Source organism: Mytilus edulis, chromosome 11 (genome assembly GCF_963676685.1).
Source record: "Mytilus edulis chromosome 11, xbMytEdul2.2, whole genome shotgun sequence".
Lineage (NCBI taxonomy): Eukaryota > Metazoa > Mollusca > Bivalvia > Mytilida > Mytilidae > Mytilus > Mytilus edulis.
In genome coordinates, this window is record NC_092354.1 from 61525466 (window position 1) to 61543376 (window position 17911).

Genomic DNA, 17911 nt, shown 5'->3' on the forward strand with positions numbered 1-17911 from the left:
ATGAAAAAATAACAATGACGAAAGTGTCATAAAATAAGGTCAAGGTCAGATGAAGCCTGCCAGACAACATGTGCCCCTTACAATCATTCCACACACAAAGTAATGTGGTCCTATTGTTTATATCATGTTAGAAATATACAAAAACCATTGAACCATGAAAATAAGATCACAAATGTTAGATGAAAAACAGCAGTCAGACGTGTTTCTTGTTTCTCATTTTTTTACATAGATTATACCGTTGGTTTTCCCGTTAGAATGGTTTTACACTAGTAATTTTTTGGGGCACTTTATAGCTTGTTGTTCGGTGTGAGCCAAGGCTCCATGTTGAAGGCCATACATTGACCTATAATGGTTTACTTTTATAAATTGTTATTTGGATGGAGAGTTGTCTCATTGGCACTCATACAACATCTTCCTATATCTGTGTACAGTTTACAAATTCCAAATATTGTTATCATATTGCTTATAGTATCTAAGATATAAGATTTTTCCAAGTAAATTAAAATTAATAATTACGGGTCCAAACATAAGGTCAGTAGTATTGATTTCATATATTTAATTCAATATCTTTAATTTAATTTGACCATATCATTGTTTCTGAGATATATAACTTTTCTACGTTAATGAACCTTGATCACTAGTCCAAAACTGAGGTCAGTAGTATTCTTTCTTAGTTTTAATTTAATAATCCAAATACTACAGATATTTGTGGGAATTTACAGTATCATAATATTGACTTTTTAACCCGAAAATTTCTTAATCTATTATATAAACCCAAACTATATAAATACAATGTCCTGGTTTAAGCAGGGAAATTATTCTTTGTCATGATAGTGTTGACATATTTCACCACTTACGGTCATCAGAACAATAGAAACAGAGGAAACAAGCACTGAAGTATATTTAATCCTTTTCTATCTTTACATTGTCGTGAAGTATCTTTATTTAGATTAATATAAATAAATCCATTGTTTTATTTCATATCTTTCTCATGTTTCTATTGACTATGTGGTGAATCATGTTGACACAATAATTTAAATGGTATCCTTTTATCATAATTCAACATTGTTTTTGGTTAAATCATCATGATCCTGTTACCATGCTTAGTATACAGGCTAAAAATACAAATCTACCTACCCAACCCTATAAGTAACAATAAGAAGATGTGGTATAAGTGCCAATTAGACAACTCTCTATCCAAGTCACAATGTTTAAAAATTTAACAAAGCATGAATAGTCAACACCAAACAAAAGTTGCAGTGGTTTCTTTATACATTTTATTGGTTGGATTTACATGTATGTACCAGTATGAGTTTTAATGTCAACCACAGCATATTGCTTATCCATCCTGAATTAACATGTTAAAGCTAATTACTAGTTTGAATCAGGTGATGCTAGTTCACTTGACTCATTTATCATGTTTAATTAATAAACTATTCAATATGTCTTTCATAAATTTTATTACATTTTGTACTGGCTAAAATGCTAATGCTGTCTCAAAAAACAAATGTTTAGAAAATTTCTCTGTTAATGCTGGTTATATACATTATATATTACTCTGTTTGACATATTTTCTGAATCAAATTTATAAAGTGTTACTTTCATTCACTTCATGATTGTATATACATTTGAGGGTCCAGATAGTGGGGATGGAGTATTCATTTTATTTTTCACACCCTTTTTCTCAGATCTTTATTTAGCATCTTTGGTCTCCCCATTTTATATTCAAATTTTTAGCTTTCCTTTTTTTTTCACACATCTTTCTGAAGTCTTGCCCCATTTTTCTATATATGTAAATTCTTTAAATATTAGACTCAACTGATTCAAATGACTTTGCAATTTCAAGTGCAACTCTATTTAACCCAACAGAACCCATATTAGTTATAATAGTAACAACAATCCCTTGTGGTGGATCAGGCTGCTTTCCATACTTTTCTTCTGAGCTTGTCTCTTTTTGCTTGCCATAGTTTTGAGATGGTAAGATAAGTAACACACTGCTAGCACCTATAGCACCCCCTGTATGGGACACATAATGCCTTTGCTGTTTACAATATCCATTTTCATACTTTTCTGAAACCACAGCCCAGCCCATACCGTAAAACCCATCTTTGTCCCATGAACACTCAGTTTTATCTACTGGGGCAAAAATCATATCCATTGTTTTTCTTTTCAAATATCCTGGTAAAAGTTTTCTCTCTGAGTTATGTCCCTTGTCGACAACACTATTCACAGTTTCTAACTTATTCTTTGATCTAGAGTTATCTTCCTTAGTTTGATTATCTTCCTTAGATATATTTCCAGTTATTGAAATGTCGGCATCATACTGATAGCTGTACAACATAATATTCCCAAATTTGAGCAAATCTGTGACATCTGATATAAATCCACCTCCGGCCCACTTGTAAGAATTGTTGACATATGGAGCATTTATCAGTCTTCCATTCTTATTTTTCACATAATGGCTGCAACAAAAAAAATCTAGTGTTTTAATACAAAAAGTCGGATAACCACATTAATTTAGAAGAAAAACAAGAATGTGTCCATAGTACATATAGATGCCCCAATCGCACTATCATTATTATCATTTTCTATGTTCAGTGGAACGTCAAATTGGGGTAAAAACTCTAATTTAGCATTAAAACTAGAAAGATCATATCATATGGAACATGTTTACTAAGTTTCAAGTTGATTGACTTCAACTTCATCAAAAACTACCTTGACCAAAAACTTTAACCTGAAGCGGGACAGATGGAGGGACAAACAAACAAACCAGTAACAAACGGACAGACTTACAGACGGACTGACCAGAAAACATAATGCCCATTTGATGGGTCATTTAATGTAAAAATGCTAAATCTGATAGTCTACATTGGTTTTAATACATGTATATGAATTCAACAATTTGAATGCTTATCCTTGAATCTGGCAAGAATGCAAACATTATTAAATTCTCTAAACTATTCATTCAGCATCCTATATGAACATTCGTATAGGCTTTTAGTAACAGATCAAGAATGTTTTAAATGTCACTCTGAAAAATAAGGAACAGAAGGATTTGGAGACTTTAATTTTTTTCAGTTTTCTCCCATAAAAAAGCAGGGGATGGAAGGGGGGATTGATTGGGGTTAACTTTGCAAACTAAATTTACCCTTTGTTTTTATCTCATTCATATCAAAATTATAAGTGTGGTTCGTCTTCATAAACAGGTTCATCTTCATAAAGTATAGTCTGAATCTTTAAACAAATTGATCAAACTAGTTTTTATTCAGATCGGAGCCATCTCTGAGGACCCCACTGTTAATAACGTGTGGTAAAAAATTTGTATCTTTACCATAGGACATGGGGTTTTCAACCTTGACCTCTGAAATAGGAAGTTGTAAATACATTATGACACACTCCCTGTTGTTGGTTAATATACATGTCAAGTCTAAATTTTTAAATTATAATGGTTCTCTAGATATAGAGCCGACACGTTCTTTACCATAGGACATGGGGTTGTCAACTGAAAACAAAGTTTTTGAAATTGTCCTTTGACCTAGGAAGTTGTACATACATTACAACACACCCTCTGAAACATAAACTTTGAAATCATTACGGTTCTCAGGATATAGAGCGGACATGATCTTTACCATTGAACACTGAGTTGTCAACTAGAACCAAAGTTTTTGACCATGACCTATGACATAGGAAGTTGTACAAACATTATGACACACCCTCTGGTGTTAGTTGTAATACATGTTAAGTATAAAGTATGAAATTATAGACATAGAGCAGACACAATTTGTTACAGACAGACGGACAAGAGGGTTTTCACTAAGGCAAGTTTATGTGTTTAGGACTCATGAAAATCTGTCTGGACGAACCATTTTCAAAACTGGTGAGTCCAAAGATGCATCAAGATTGAAATATTTTGTATAGATCAACACACATATCATCATTTTATTGCAAAAGTTTAAAAGTAATCTGAATGTTATGTCATTGCATTGCAATAAAATATCTTCTTCTCACTGTTGGACTCACAATGGCTAAATAAGATGATTCCCTGGACTCCCCTTCAAAAATTCTAAGTTAGAACCCTGAATTGAACAGACCGATCACTATACAGTGTCTGCCTTTGGGGCCCATTCAACAGATGCCCTAATTATCACAACTACAAGTTTTAAATATACAGTAAATTCAGACTATTGTGTACAATTTATTATTGCTATTTTTGAAAAAAATAAACAAGAATGCAAGTGTAAATATTGCCATCTCAGGAAAAGCAACAGACAGATATCAATGCTCTTATTATTGCAATTCTCAAGAAGACACAATATTCACATAATAAAAACCACACAACAAGTTCTGAATATACATTTTTAAAATCCTGAATTACCTCCCCCTGTTGTAGATCAGTGGATCATTCTCCTCCAGATATGTATGTTGAAGTCCTAATGTATTGAAGTACTCCTTCATCAGTGTATCAAATGGTTTATTGGCAGCCTTCTCCATCACAGCACTAACTAAGGTCCATCCATGTGAGGTATATAGAAATTTACTGCCTGTAAATATAACAGTCTTTAATATATATGTCCTTATTTTATACTGGTCTATTGGACTATGTAATTTGGACCTTGTTGGATAGTTGCCTCATTGGAAATGATATCTTGTCTTTTTATTTCATATCTTGTTTATTGTTTGTGGTGGATAGTTGTATCATCACAATTATATCACATGTCCTTATTCTAAATTACCTCCCGCATTCAAGATAAATACAATATCATAAGATAAATGAATGAATTTATTTAATCAAAGTGCTGGATAGCACCTCTGGAAAGTTTGCAACTGTAGCTGTGTATTATTCCAAAAAGGTTATAGACGTGCATTATTTCAAAAATGTATTTCATCACAGCTTGGATGTTTTAAACTAAACCATTGTCTTGTCAGTAATTATCAAAAATCACTTTTTTTATGTTTGTCATAAAAAGTTTTGATATTTTCTATTGCAACCTAAAACTGTAGATCTAAAATATTGAAATATACAGAAAGCTCTGATAATTTCTTTTTAAGTACCCATGCCATGTCAACATCAAGGGCCTGTGAATTAGTATTTTTCTATTGGTTTAGATCCTTCATATTTGTTTTTAGTAAATTAACACGTAAGTTTTTTTGTTTGAATTGCTCCACATGTTTCCTATCGGGGCCTTTTATAGCTTTCTGCATGTATATGGTACAGATATTTCTCATTATTGACGACCATATGGTGTCCTATAGTTATTAATACATTTTCCTCCTTTGAACTCTTTTGGATAGCATTGGTTCTTTGCAAAAAATACCACATCCTTTTTTATAAATAAGACAGTTACAGTAACTTAAATCAATACAAATGTAATGAAAGTGAATTTATATTAAAGGCTTTTATCTAAAATAGGGAACGTGTCCATGGGACACAAATGATGCCCCCGCTAGCATTAATGTTATAAAGGGTCACAACTCAAGAACTGTAAATGTGCATGACGCTACCAAAATGTGTACTTGATCTGAGTTATGGGGTAATAAGCATTGTGTATACATTCTAATTACACAGTATTGCACAATAGATTTGTTAGATCTTGACATTTGTTTTGTGTCAGAAACCTATATATTATGTCAAATATTTGATCGCAATCCAAATTCAGAGCTATATCAAGCTTGAATGTTGTGTCCTTTCTTGCCCCAACTGTTCAGGGTTTCGACCTCTGTGGTCGTATAAAGATGTGCCCAGCGGAGCATCTGGTTCCATTTGTAACGAGGCACAACCCTAGAACAGTAAAAATTTCTCCATCAAAATTCAAGATTGATCTTTGTTTTATTGTTAAAAGTATTAACACTGTATTAATTTCATAACATTTGGTTAAGCGAACTGAAGTTAGATAACTGAAACGAAAATAGTCAGCAATTTTTTACATATGTAAAGGGGCATAACTCTAAAATGGTATAACTATCGCCACCAAAATTCAAACTTGATCAGTGTTTGTGGTAATGAGCATTGTGTATAAGATTCATAGCATTTGGTTAAGACAAACTAAAGTTAGAGAACAGAAACTAAAATTTCAAGCAACTTTCCTTTTTGTAAAGTAGCATAAAATGCTAGAATGGTAAAAGTGACGCAACTAAAATTCAAACTTGACTTGTGAATTGTGGTTATAAGCATTGCGTATAAGTTTCATACAATTTGGTTCGGGCAAACTAAAGTAAGAGAACAGAAACGAATTTTGGGATGTACGGAGGTACATGTACGTACAAGTAAGGGAAGGACATACATACTTACAGCAGAACAAGGATAAAACTCAATACGGTGGGAGCATAACAACAGCAGTATGACCACAGGAATAAAAAGTTTATATACACTAGATTCATAGAGGTGCTTATAACCTGTAACACATTTAGTTGCTGTTGTGAAATTAAGCATTGTCTTATGAGTTAAGAACATTTGAGAATTTTTGTTTTAAGCCATTCATTTGATATATTACGGTAATCATTGCCTCTGTGTTTGGGTGACAAAGCAATTGAAATCTATTAATATAGGGCATGGTACGCCTTAAAACTTTTCCAGATGCACAGGCCGCTGTTTGTCTGTAATCTATCTAAATTTTGAGGTGAAAATGCAGCCATTTTAGCCAAAGGGTACACATCATGAACCTTATAATCATTTTTATCTTTACTCGTCCTTGGCGTGAGACGTTAGACATATAATATAATTATCGAGTATTTTATATTCTTTCACCTGTGTTTTGTTTAAACAAACCGTTATCACTTTTCAATTATCCGACGGCTTGGTCAAAATGTCAACTTGTTCTCGCATTTTAATCAGTCATTCCCGATTCTTTCGATACACTCGAGATTTTACCACGTTTACGTACGTACATATAGTAAACAGGTAAAAGTAGAGCGGGGAAATGTTCATTCATGAAATATTCATGAATGAATGAAAACGCAATCTCGCGTAGATTTCTTGTGATTTTCTCTACAGCGCATGGCAGATCCGCGAAGTAGTGTTTGTAATACTCATTTTTAAAATGAAGTTAAATTCATCTGAATCGTCAAAGAATATTCATTTCTTTTTATTCAAGCTGTAATCTTTTCAGTCAAAACAGTAGTTACTCAAAATTTTAAAAGAATCTTCCAAGAATCAGAACTTTTACACTAGTACTACACTATCTCGGAGCAGAATATATTGCGATAATCTGTCAACCAGAAGTTTGAGGCCAACGCCTAAGGAAAGTAGAATAGCAAGCTATAGCAAACTTTCCAAAAACAATCATGGTTTGTGCTCATACAAAAGTTCCTTTCAATCTTAAAGATGATGATGGTTTTCATGATTTAAGGATAAATATAACAACTATCTATGTCTTACCAGGTTTATGTACCAGAGGATCATCTTGGAAAAGAGTCAGACTCTCTGTTATAGATTTATAAGCCTTCTGTATGTAATACTCCTTGTTTTCAAATTCAGATTTCTTTTTTTCATTTTCATTCTTCTTTCCATCTTTACTTTGTTCCTCTTCCTTTTTATCTGATGTTTGGTTTTTGTCTTTCTTTACTGCTTTGTCAACAACATCTTTTGTTTTCGTGTGTAGAGATTTTTCTAAGTTTTCAATATCTTTATTCTGAAAATTAAAAAAAAAATGTCATATTCAAAGTTTTGTTTGATCTGGTATTAAACAAAATCAGGAACTCTACATTAGATGCACCCAACCCTAACACAACAGTACACGGATGCCCCACTCGCATTATCATTTTCTATGTTCAGTGGACCGTAAAATTTGGATAAAAACTCTTATTTGGCATTAAAATTAGAAAGATCATATCATAGGGAACATGTGTAATAGGTTTCAAGTTTATTGGACTTCAACTTCATCAAAAACTACCTTGACCAAAAACTTTAACATGAAGCAGGACGAACAGACATACTGATGAACGAACAGACAGACAGAGGGACGAATGGACATACAGACCAGAAAACATAATGCCTCTCTACTATCATAGGTGGGGCATAAAACTATAAGCTAATAAGCTTGAGCTTTATTAAAAAGTAATCATACACTAAACCAATAAGCTGAAACTTCTAAACTAGAATAAGCTGCATGCAGTAATCTGAAACTTCTAAACCAGAATAAGCTGCAGTAATCTGAAACTTCTAAACCAGAATAAGCTGCAGTAATCTGAAACTTCTAAATCAGAATAAGCTGCAGTAATCTGAAACTTCTAAATCAGAATAAGCTGCAGTAATCTGAAACTTTTAAACTAAAACTGTAAGTGTGCTCATAAAATAATACCACCTAGAGACTAGTACCAAATATTTCTATATTGAAATTGAAATAAATTAACATAATTATCTCCCTTGCTTACAAATTTAGATCATATCCCTTAAACATGTTAAAGAACATCCTGACATGGTGTTCTAGAACTTTATTATGTTTCATCATTTCTATCAATTTTACGATGTAAAGAAGTACATGTAGCTATGCTAATGAGGAATACGGGCGTTGGGACAGACTATGTATTTTCTATATACAAGTAAATGTTGAAGTAAGTTAATTTGATTCACATATTTAAAATATATCATTGAAACATTATTAAGTCTCAATAATACCCATCTTGCCATTTCTTCTGAAGACAGGTTAATAAGTGTATAGGTATAGAACCACTAATTCAGGCCTGGTCGCAAAGAACATACAAGAAAGTAGTACATATTTTAAACAAGCTGTATCTTTGTTAATAGTTGGAATAATTGGGTCATTTTTGTATCAAATGAAAGCTTGGGGACTTGAGATCACTACCGAACCCTTGTTAAAAGTTTTACTTGAATAGTAAAGAAGTATATGAAATTTTAATAGGAGGGCACATTTGGCCTGTTGTTCAGATCAGAAGTTCTGGTTTTTGTACTATCAAACTTCGGGGAACCAGTACGCTCTAATATGCAATTAAAGGTATGTTGATTTTTTTCAGCACAAGTCAGGATGAGGTACAGTTTTGACATGAAATAACTGCCACTTTATTTGAACTTAAGACAAAGTAGCAATAAATGCTTGAAATTGCAGAATTTAACATAGAAAGCAATGGGGCTATGAATTAGTGGTTTTATGCCTATACAATGTATTTCAATTCTTTAATCAAAACTTACAATTTTATTTTTGTTTATATAGTCTTTTTCATAATGTCTTATTCCTCCTAAGTGGGAAACCAATTGTCTTGTTGTTATGTCAACCTGTAGAAAAGGAAGAAGAAATTACAGTCAAAGTACTTTAATTTGTAAATGAAGTAGATGTGCAATGGTAAGCAATTGTACAGCCTTCAACAATGAGAAAAACCCATGTCAGCTATAAAAGTCCCTGACATGAAAAATATGGAACAATTCAAAAGAGAAAACCAATGACCTCATTTATAACAAAACAGTTTATGAAAAACAAATATGTAAACCATGTAGTGGGTCTCATTGGGGTCTAAGCGTAACGCGGGATTGCCGATATTTTATAAGTGTGACACATGAAAGTCAAATTATTGTGTCGTCAAAACGGGAAATGAGGTCTAGCGGGACCCGGGAAATGACAAAAATATGAGAATTTCTTACGTACATAGTGTAAGCGGGATACGGGAATCTGACAAAACAGTAAGCGGGATCCGGGATCGGAACCCCCCCCCCCCCCCTTTCCCCCAAATGAGACCCCCCATGTTGGTTTGACTATTTGGATACAGGTATACTATCTATGTCTATAAAATACATCAACTATCAGTCAACACACTATGACCTAAAAACACCACTTCAGACCAGATTTTACCCATCTTATCTTTAAAAAAAATCTAAACTGAACCACTTCTAATCTTTTAATTCTCATAAAAAATAAGTTTTAATATATGAAAGTTAGATCTTTGATGATGATATGAGATGATAAAGTGTTCATTTCCTGTTTTTTATAATTCTTATACGAAAATAATAATAATTTAATTTTTGGCTTGCTTTTAATTTCATAAGAATTATTTTTTACAATTCTCAGTACATTAGTACCGATAAGAGTCTTTATTAAACCTTGTAGAATGAGTAGGAAGACAGGGATTTAATTTTTTTTAGGCCAACAACATAAATACATATCTTACATAAAAAAAAATGACATTTGTGAAATTTACAAGTGTCATAAAAATTTTCAGCTACATATCATTTTTAGGTGGGAAGGTAGGCAACATTAAACAATTTAAATTTAATTTTTGGCACTACTGGCCATGGTCAGTTTTAATTTACAGTTATCTTCTATAAAGAAAATTTTCAGAACAGCATAAGACCGTATTGATACTTTAAAATATGTTTAGCCCTGGCATATCATATATGTGCCTATCTCAATTCTCTGCAATTGAGAGGTTGTCGTCTGCTGCTGTATATCATATTTGTTTTTCTCTCAACATTTTATACATGTAATAGACTGTTGATTTCCAGGTTTGAATTGTTTAACATTGTCATGTAGTGGCCTATGATAGCAGGGGTTAAAAAATCCACTAGCCCGACGCCCGGGACTACAGCATTTAGGCCTCGGGCAACCAAAACTTGTAACCCAATATGCCCGACGGACTAGTAACAAAAAATTCTTGGCGTTTCCAAAATAGAAAGTGGAATATCCCCTCATCACTATTCTATCTTAGCCAATCAGATTCGACTACGTCATCCCGGATTCCCAGAATTTGAACTAATTTTGTACAAGTTTTAAAATAGAACAAATAACTCGGGGTGGATCTCGTACTTTCAATATCGATTTGTCAGTACAGGGGGTTGTACATTGATTATGCAACCAGAAAAATATAATGTAACCTGATTGTACCTCCTTCTGAATAATTTATTGCAATATAAATGTGAATCCCTTTTGACAGCAGAAACCTGACTTTTGTCAGATATAAATTTGTAACATGTGCACATGTTATGGACGCTATTTGGTTTTTGTTTACATACTGTGAAGGAGCCTCCAGAACCATGACCTAAACATTAACAGTCTTCAGAAAACTTAAACTTGATGAAATAATATTTCATCAATCATGATTATCTTCACTGATATTCAAATGAATTCGATTTTTAAAGAAATAAAATTTATAACAAATACAATTTCAGTTTAGAGACTGTGCTCAGTTTGTAATCTATTTATAGCCCATAATTAGCTTACCTATGATAAATGTAAATATGGATATAACTGTACTTCGTTTATAAAACAATTATAAAAGACACAAACTATGGATGGTGATATTTACATGTATTCAGATAAATATTTGAGGTCATCTGATTTATTTTAATAAATAGAATTTTTAAACTGAAAACAAATATGAGCATTACATATAACCAGCTTTTAATTCTTTTACACACACGTGATGATGTATCTGATAAAAATCACTCCAATCCTTTTATATAATCGTGTATAGCAGTGGTCAAGACTTGTACCATCTCGGGATTTGTTCAACTCATTATTACAGAATAGTCAATGAATATTCAATTATCGATTAATTGAATATATCTGATAATGGGATAGTTTTTTCCTGACAAAAGTTTTGGGCATCCAATTTGCAAAAATCTACTGTACAATGGATAAAAATTGTTAAGTTTATAGAATTCATTTAATTGTAGCAAACTCTGAATTTGTAAGGCATACTCGGGCTAGCAGGTAAGTTTTGTTGGGCTAGTAGTTCTTCCATCAGGGCTAGTAAAATCCTGATACCAATTAGCCCTGGGCTAGTGAGCTATAACAAAATTTCTTAACCCCTGGATAGCTTATAACTATTTGGTATGGGTTTTGTCCATTGTTGAAGGCCATTCAGTGACATATGGCATTTCTTACATCATGATCATTTGGTATCTGCAAATCATTCCACATCTCATTTTTATACCAATACTAAGAAAGATAACTCTAATATTATTAAATTCACAAATATCATTATATACATGATATATATTTATATATAAATAAAAGCTCCCAAATCTTTATTGTAAAAAAATGCGAATCTACATCTGAAAGAGACATTAATAGTTGAACTTTGGCAACAAACAATAACTTGACTAATAGGAACAGCTGACAAATTTTATTTAAAAAAATATTGCTTATAACATGTCTAACATCTTAAATAATTAGTAAACATTGATAGTTTAGTCTTAGTTGCATGATTTTTTTATTAGTTGTTAGTGGCTTTGAACTAGCTGTCAGATAACTGTGAGTACTCTCAGATCTGTTCATTGTGTCTTTTTGTGTTGGGATGTATAAGTACCGGGCCACGTCCACTTGTATTTTTGTCAATCTGATGAGTTAAGCCTTTTTCAACTGATTTTTATAGTTCGTTCTTATGTTGTTCTGTTATACCACTGTCCCAGGTTAGGGGGAGGGTTGGGATCCCGCTAACATGTTTAACCCCGCCACATTATTTATGTATTTGCCTGTCCCAAGTCAGGAACCTGTAATTCAGTGGTTGTCGTTTGTTTATGTGTTACATATTTGTTTTTCGTTCATTTTTTTTTCTTTTTTAAAATAAATAAGGCCATTAGTTTTCTCGTTTGAATTGTTTTACATTGTCTTCTCGGGGCCTTTTATAGCTGACTATGCGGTATGGGCTTTGCTCAATGTTGAAGGACGTACGGTGACCTATAGTTGTTAATTTCTATGTCATTTTGGTCTTTTGTGGATAGTTGTCCCATTGGCAATCATACCACATCTTCTTTTTTATGTATGGTAAATTTTTGTATAAGAGCTGAAACTCTTTTATCTTTATATCATGTATATTCGAATAAAAGGACTTGAACTGTATTTGTCAATAAGACAGAAACCAAATAACAAACAACATAAAAAAGGTCCTCTTGGGCATGTTGGGTTGACAATCTCCGTAAAGTTTGTGAATAAGAAATTGTGGGCTTTGTTCATTGTTGAAGGTTGTTCAGTAACATATAGATGTTAATATTTGGTCTCTTGTGATGATTTGTCTCATTGACAATCATACCACATCTTCTTTTTTATATTCTGAAGATCGGTCACAAAAGCCAAATTTCCTTAATTTCTTTAGTTGCAAATAAAAAAGTCTGGAGTTCTTATTTGCTTTAAATATTACCTTCTGACCATCAAAATATTTAACAGGATACTGAGGCAGGTAATGTTGGACTGGTTTGTCAAGGTCAAGGGCACCATTTTCCCATAACTTAGCAACCATTCCCATGGTGATAGATTTACTGATGCTAGCTATCCTAAATATTGTGTCTGCAGTACATGGTGATCTATTCTCTACATTAGAATATCCAAGACCTGAAAATATATCATGGCTGCCATGTGTCAGTGTGCAAAAAGATAAGAATATATGAACATGTATATTGTTTAAGTATAAAATGAATCTAACTTTCACATACTGTAGATTCATTTATTTTCATAGGTACCAATTTTTGTGGATCAAGGAAAACTTTTTTCATGGATATTTAAATTGTGTGGTTTTGCCATTGTCTGCATATATACAAGCTGATAGAAAATTTGTCATACATTGTACATATAATTCTGTGGTTGACATGTACCCATGATATCCATGAAAATTCCCAGTCCCACTAGACCACAATCCCAACACGCTCACTGCAATCTAAATTAAATTCAGATCGTGGTGAGGTCGCGGTATGAGCGGCATGAAAATGTAAATTTTCTATGCTTTCACGATGCTACTACGTCTCATTACGCTTCTACAACGATCCCGCTACGATTATAACACGCTCTCATCACGCTTATTCTGTGAACTTACTACGCTTATCAAGATCTTTCTACACTCACTACGACCATACCAAGAGTTATCCAATTGCAACACGATCTTACCACGCTTCTACTGCGATTAGCACGTTCTTACCACTACGATGGTACAGCGAACTTGACGATCTTACTACGATCTTAGTGCACTCTCACTACACTTCTTCTATGACCTTATTTGGCCATGACCGCGCCACGATTGTTTTGAACATGTTCAAAGTTGGCCACGCTCATCACAATCTTGAAGACCTCACCCCGACCATGATACAACCTTACTGCAATCTACAACATGTACACCATCGTACTACAATCATCAAAATTTGCATTTTTTTCACAGATGGTAGTGCGATCGTGGCCTAGTGGGCCTGGGTTATTAGAAATAATAATGAATCCATAGTCATGACAGTTTAAGATAAAGTTAAGTAGCATGTTTAGTATTTAAATATTTTCAATTTAATACATCATTCAACTATTTTTACCAACTGTCAAGACATGAACCCTGAGCTACTGTACCAAAATATCTCAAATATCCAGATCAGTATTGGAAAAATCTGAAGTTCTTGGGATGTTTTAATATTACTTTGTTTATGTTGTAGAATGTTCATATTACATTAATATTTAAATAAGAATCAATGAAAAATTGTTAATACATGTAGCTAGCAAAACAGTAACCTAATGACTTGAAAAGAAAAAAAGCATATTTGTATACCTTCTTTCCAAATATCTTTCCCATTCACACTGACACCAACAACAATTCCTGGACTTCCTGTTTCATCCTGTAAGATATAAAGGAATAAGAAATGGTTTGTACATGTAAAAATATTGGCCACTCCCATTATGATTAGTTATAAACAAGGAGATTGTGAATTTTAAACTGACTGTTTTACATATTTCATATCTGATCCTTTGACAGATAGCTGACTATAATGGTACAGATTTTTTTCATGTAAAAAAAGTAATATTTTCTTATTTTCTTGAATTTCTTCTGACTACATCACGTACATTGCTGTAAAATAGAGTCTAGTTTGGTTTCATTTGATATAATTCTCTTCAATAGTTTTAAAGGTATAATTTCATGGACAACGAAAATATCATTAAAACACCTGGTAGGGCACTCCAGTCATGCTTCAGTGTTTTAGTAAATATATAATCAACCGCAGAAAGGGGGTGTCAGTGCCACCTTTTGGATCTGCCTATGACATGTATGAGTTTTAACTAATATTTAACCTTTTGAAACTTGTGAATTACATTTTTGGAAATGATTAAAGGGAGATAATTCAAATATTAATATTAATTTTATCTTGAAAACAAAATTAAAAGCTTGGTCTTTTACACAAAGTTTTTTTTCTATTCATATATATTGCAAACCCAATATACAAATAGCTCAAAAATAAAAGTAAGAGAGGCAAATTAAACTATCTGAAATGATTGAATTCTATATTCATCTTTTTTTTAAACAATTAAAGAGCAATTACAGACACAAAATTGTGACATAAGGAAGACAAATCATACAGACCTACCCATATCAGTTTGCATGGTTTGTATTACTGCCTGATTCAGAAAGATACTGGGAAGGCCTAAATAAATATCAAAGACTACCATCATATTTGTGTCCACATGTGTTATTGAAATTGCAGATTTTTTAACTTTTGGAGACATGGTTGTTTGTGTCGCTTTGACACATCTAGTTCAATACAAAAAAAAAAAACACAGTAAGAGTGGATATTGGAACTGATTGAATATTTCTTATGTTTAAGATTCAAGTATTTTTTTCTCAAGAATGACAAAGACATGTATATAAATATACAAATGTCATTTACCTTTATTCGCTGAATAAGGTCTCTTGCTTTATTTATAGCTTCAAACATTTCCATTGAATTATTAAAATCTCCAGACTTTTCGTCCTTCACTTTATCTGTTTCTTCACATTTACCAACAGAGAATACTTGCTTGCTTTTTGCAAGAGCCAATGCAGAAACACCAATGCAAGTTATCACTTTTAAAACTTTGGACCAAGACTCCTTTTTATTAAAATATTGTCCATACATGTATGTTGAAAATCTTTCTGTGTGTCTGTAATCTTGGTAGTTTTTCCTTTGTATAAGTCTTCTTTGAAGTCTCTTTTTGCTGTTCTTGAAGGTACATACATGAAGATTTGATATTTGCTTCATGATAAAAGGTTTGCTAACTGTAGACATTACACATGCACCCCTTACATGCCACATATTCCTAAAACTCATCGCTGAGATTCTGAAGAACAAGGATTATATCTGAATTCACGTACACTGATTTTTATTTCATGTGCATATCTGTGTTAATAATGTATTTTTAAGGCCTGGAAATGTATCTACAAGTATTTTTTGGAATCTTATGTTTCATATCTATATTTCGATGCACATTATGAAGTCCATAATTCAACAAAACATAAATAAACAAAGAATATTCAACATCAAATTATTATAAAATACAAATTTATTTCTGGGTTAAATTTTTGGAGTCCACAGTGACTTTTTCTTTGGAAGAAAGTTCATTCTTGTTGTGTGCTTCCTCGTCATAATAACCAAAATCAGAGGTTACAAAGATGTAAGATGTAACTTTGTTTATAATTAGAAGGAAGACGAAAAGTATCCCAAGTCGATAAATATAGATTGTTGCTGGTCCTAATGCAGTATATTTATCTCTCCCCCTCGTTCTAAGAGACGCGGTTGTGTGAAACGTTTGCCGGTTTGAGAACTGATATTTTGTGGTTTTGAAGATTTTCAACGCACCACCGTCACTTTTAGGACCAATAAACGAAAAGTTTGGAGCTATGAGCTTGTGGATATTGATAACAGCAACTCTATTCACTCTTAAAGAGGAGTTTTTCACTAAATTCATGTCAAATGTCAGAGACCTTGATGCTCGAGTTGAGTTCAAAATATAGGTCGTACTGGTTCCTTTATGAATTAATTTTCAACGTAGCTCTTTATTGAATTGTCAATCAGTGGTAAACCAGTTCACAATAATATAATTGATTAGTCGGTTCCGGTTACAAAACCGTAAAATATTCCGGGCAAAACATTCAGTTATTTTTGTAATTTGTATTACGTGTATTCATGTCAATCATGTCGTAATCATTTATATATCTTTATTACCAAAGTCTATATAAACTATTGGTATACAATTATATCAACATCAATAATACATGATAATTAATACATAACGTAAGGGTACCCAAATTGCACCTATTTAGAAAAAATAGCAACAAAAATCCTACAAGATTTCCTAGAGACTAATCACTTTGTATTTTTATGTTTTGATACTATGCACGTCTTTTAAAATAGGTAAACATATTTAGATATACACAAAACGTTCACAGTGTTTATCAACAGATGGACTAAAAAAGCAAAATGTACGAAAACGTCATCATGCGACGTCATCAAAGCGTCATCTTCTTAAAATTAGAAAATACAATATATTATAAGTATCCATGTCGTAAAATATGAAGAGTAAGCATGGACTAATATCCACTTGTTCAAAATATTTGAAGAAATTAAACAAAAGCTCGGTTATTAGACTTTTGACGATGTGAATTTAAGCATGAATGCAATTTGGGTACTCCTCATTACAGAATCATGGATAGATAGTTTGGAGGTTGATTCAAACCCATTTTTTTTATGACTCAATATGGATTCAAAATTAAATTGGTGTACCTATACAATAAAGAAGGATAGGGCTACAAAATAAACACAGTATGGACATTTTTTTCTTGATCATAAAAAAACGTAGGTGAAAAAACTGTCAAAATAGGTGCAATTTGGGTACCGTCACGTTACATATGATAAACGCAGACTATGTGACAGCAGAAGGTAGTAATAAACAAACATTATTTTAACATTTAGGATCTTAGATTAAAAGATCTAAAAATAAATTTACCTAAATTACACAATTCCTTTACATTATTAGTACTCATCAGTTTAGTACACTATTTGTTCTATATATAAACGATCTCACAGAACAAGTAGATTCTGATGCATACCTATTTGCAGATGACACTAAGATCTTTAGAATAATTAAAACCCAGAATGACAGACAAATTTTACAAGAAGATCTTAACAAGATGGAATCCTAAAGTGACAAATGGCTACTAAAACTTCACCCGGAAAAATGTAAAT

The 17911-nt window shown here is 32.5% G+C and overlaps 1 protein-coding gene across 1 annotated transcript; it reads right to left on the reverse strand.

Moving 5' to 3' along the window:
• Positions 1 to 661: 661 nt before the first annotated feature.
• Positions 662 to 16740, reverse strand: LOC139496003 (serine beta-lactamase-like protein LACTB, mitochondrial). The gene is made up of 7 exons (XM_071284438.1): positions 15578 to 16740; positions 14467 to 14533; positions 13087 to 13277; positions 9146 to 9229; positions 7376 to 7628; positions 4376 to 4541; positions 662 to 2462 (listed from the first exon to the last, which is right to left on the reverse strand). Exons 1-7 carry the CDS (start codon positions 15995 to 15997, stop codon positions 1802 to 1804), a joined length of 1842 nt encoding a protein of 613 aa, XP_071140539.1. The 5' UTR covers positions 15998 to 16740; the 3' UTR covers positions 662 to 1801.
• Positions 16741 to 17911: the final 1171 nt, after the last annotated feature.

Excerpts from the sequence above, each read along its gene's own strand:
- LOC139496003 (XM_071284438.1), bottom strand. The coding sequence starts at position 15,997 with ATGAGTTTTAGGAATATGTGGCATGTAAGGGGTGCATGTGTAATGTCT. Across the intron at positions 14,534-15,577 it reads ACCTTATTCAGCGAATAAAG|GATGAAACAGGAAGTCCAGG; the intron begins GTAAATGACATT and ends TATATCTTACAG. Across the intron at positions 4,542-7,375 it reads TCCTCTGGTACATAAACCTG|GCAGTAAATTTCTATATACC; the intron begins GTAAGACATAGA and ends TTATATTTACAG.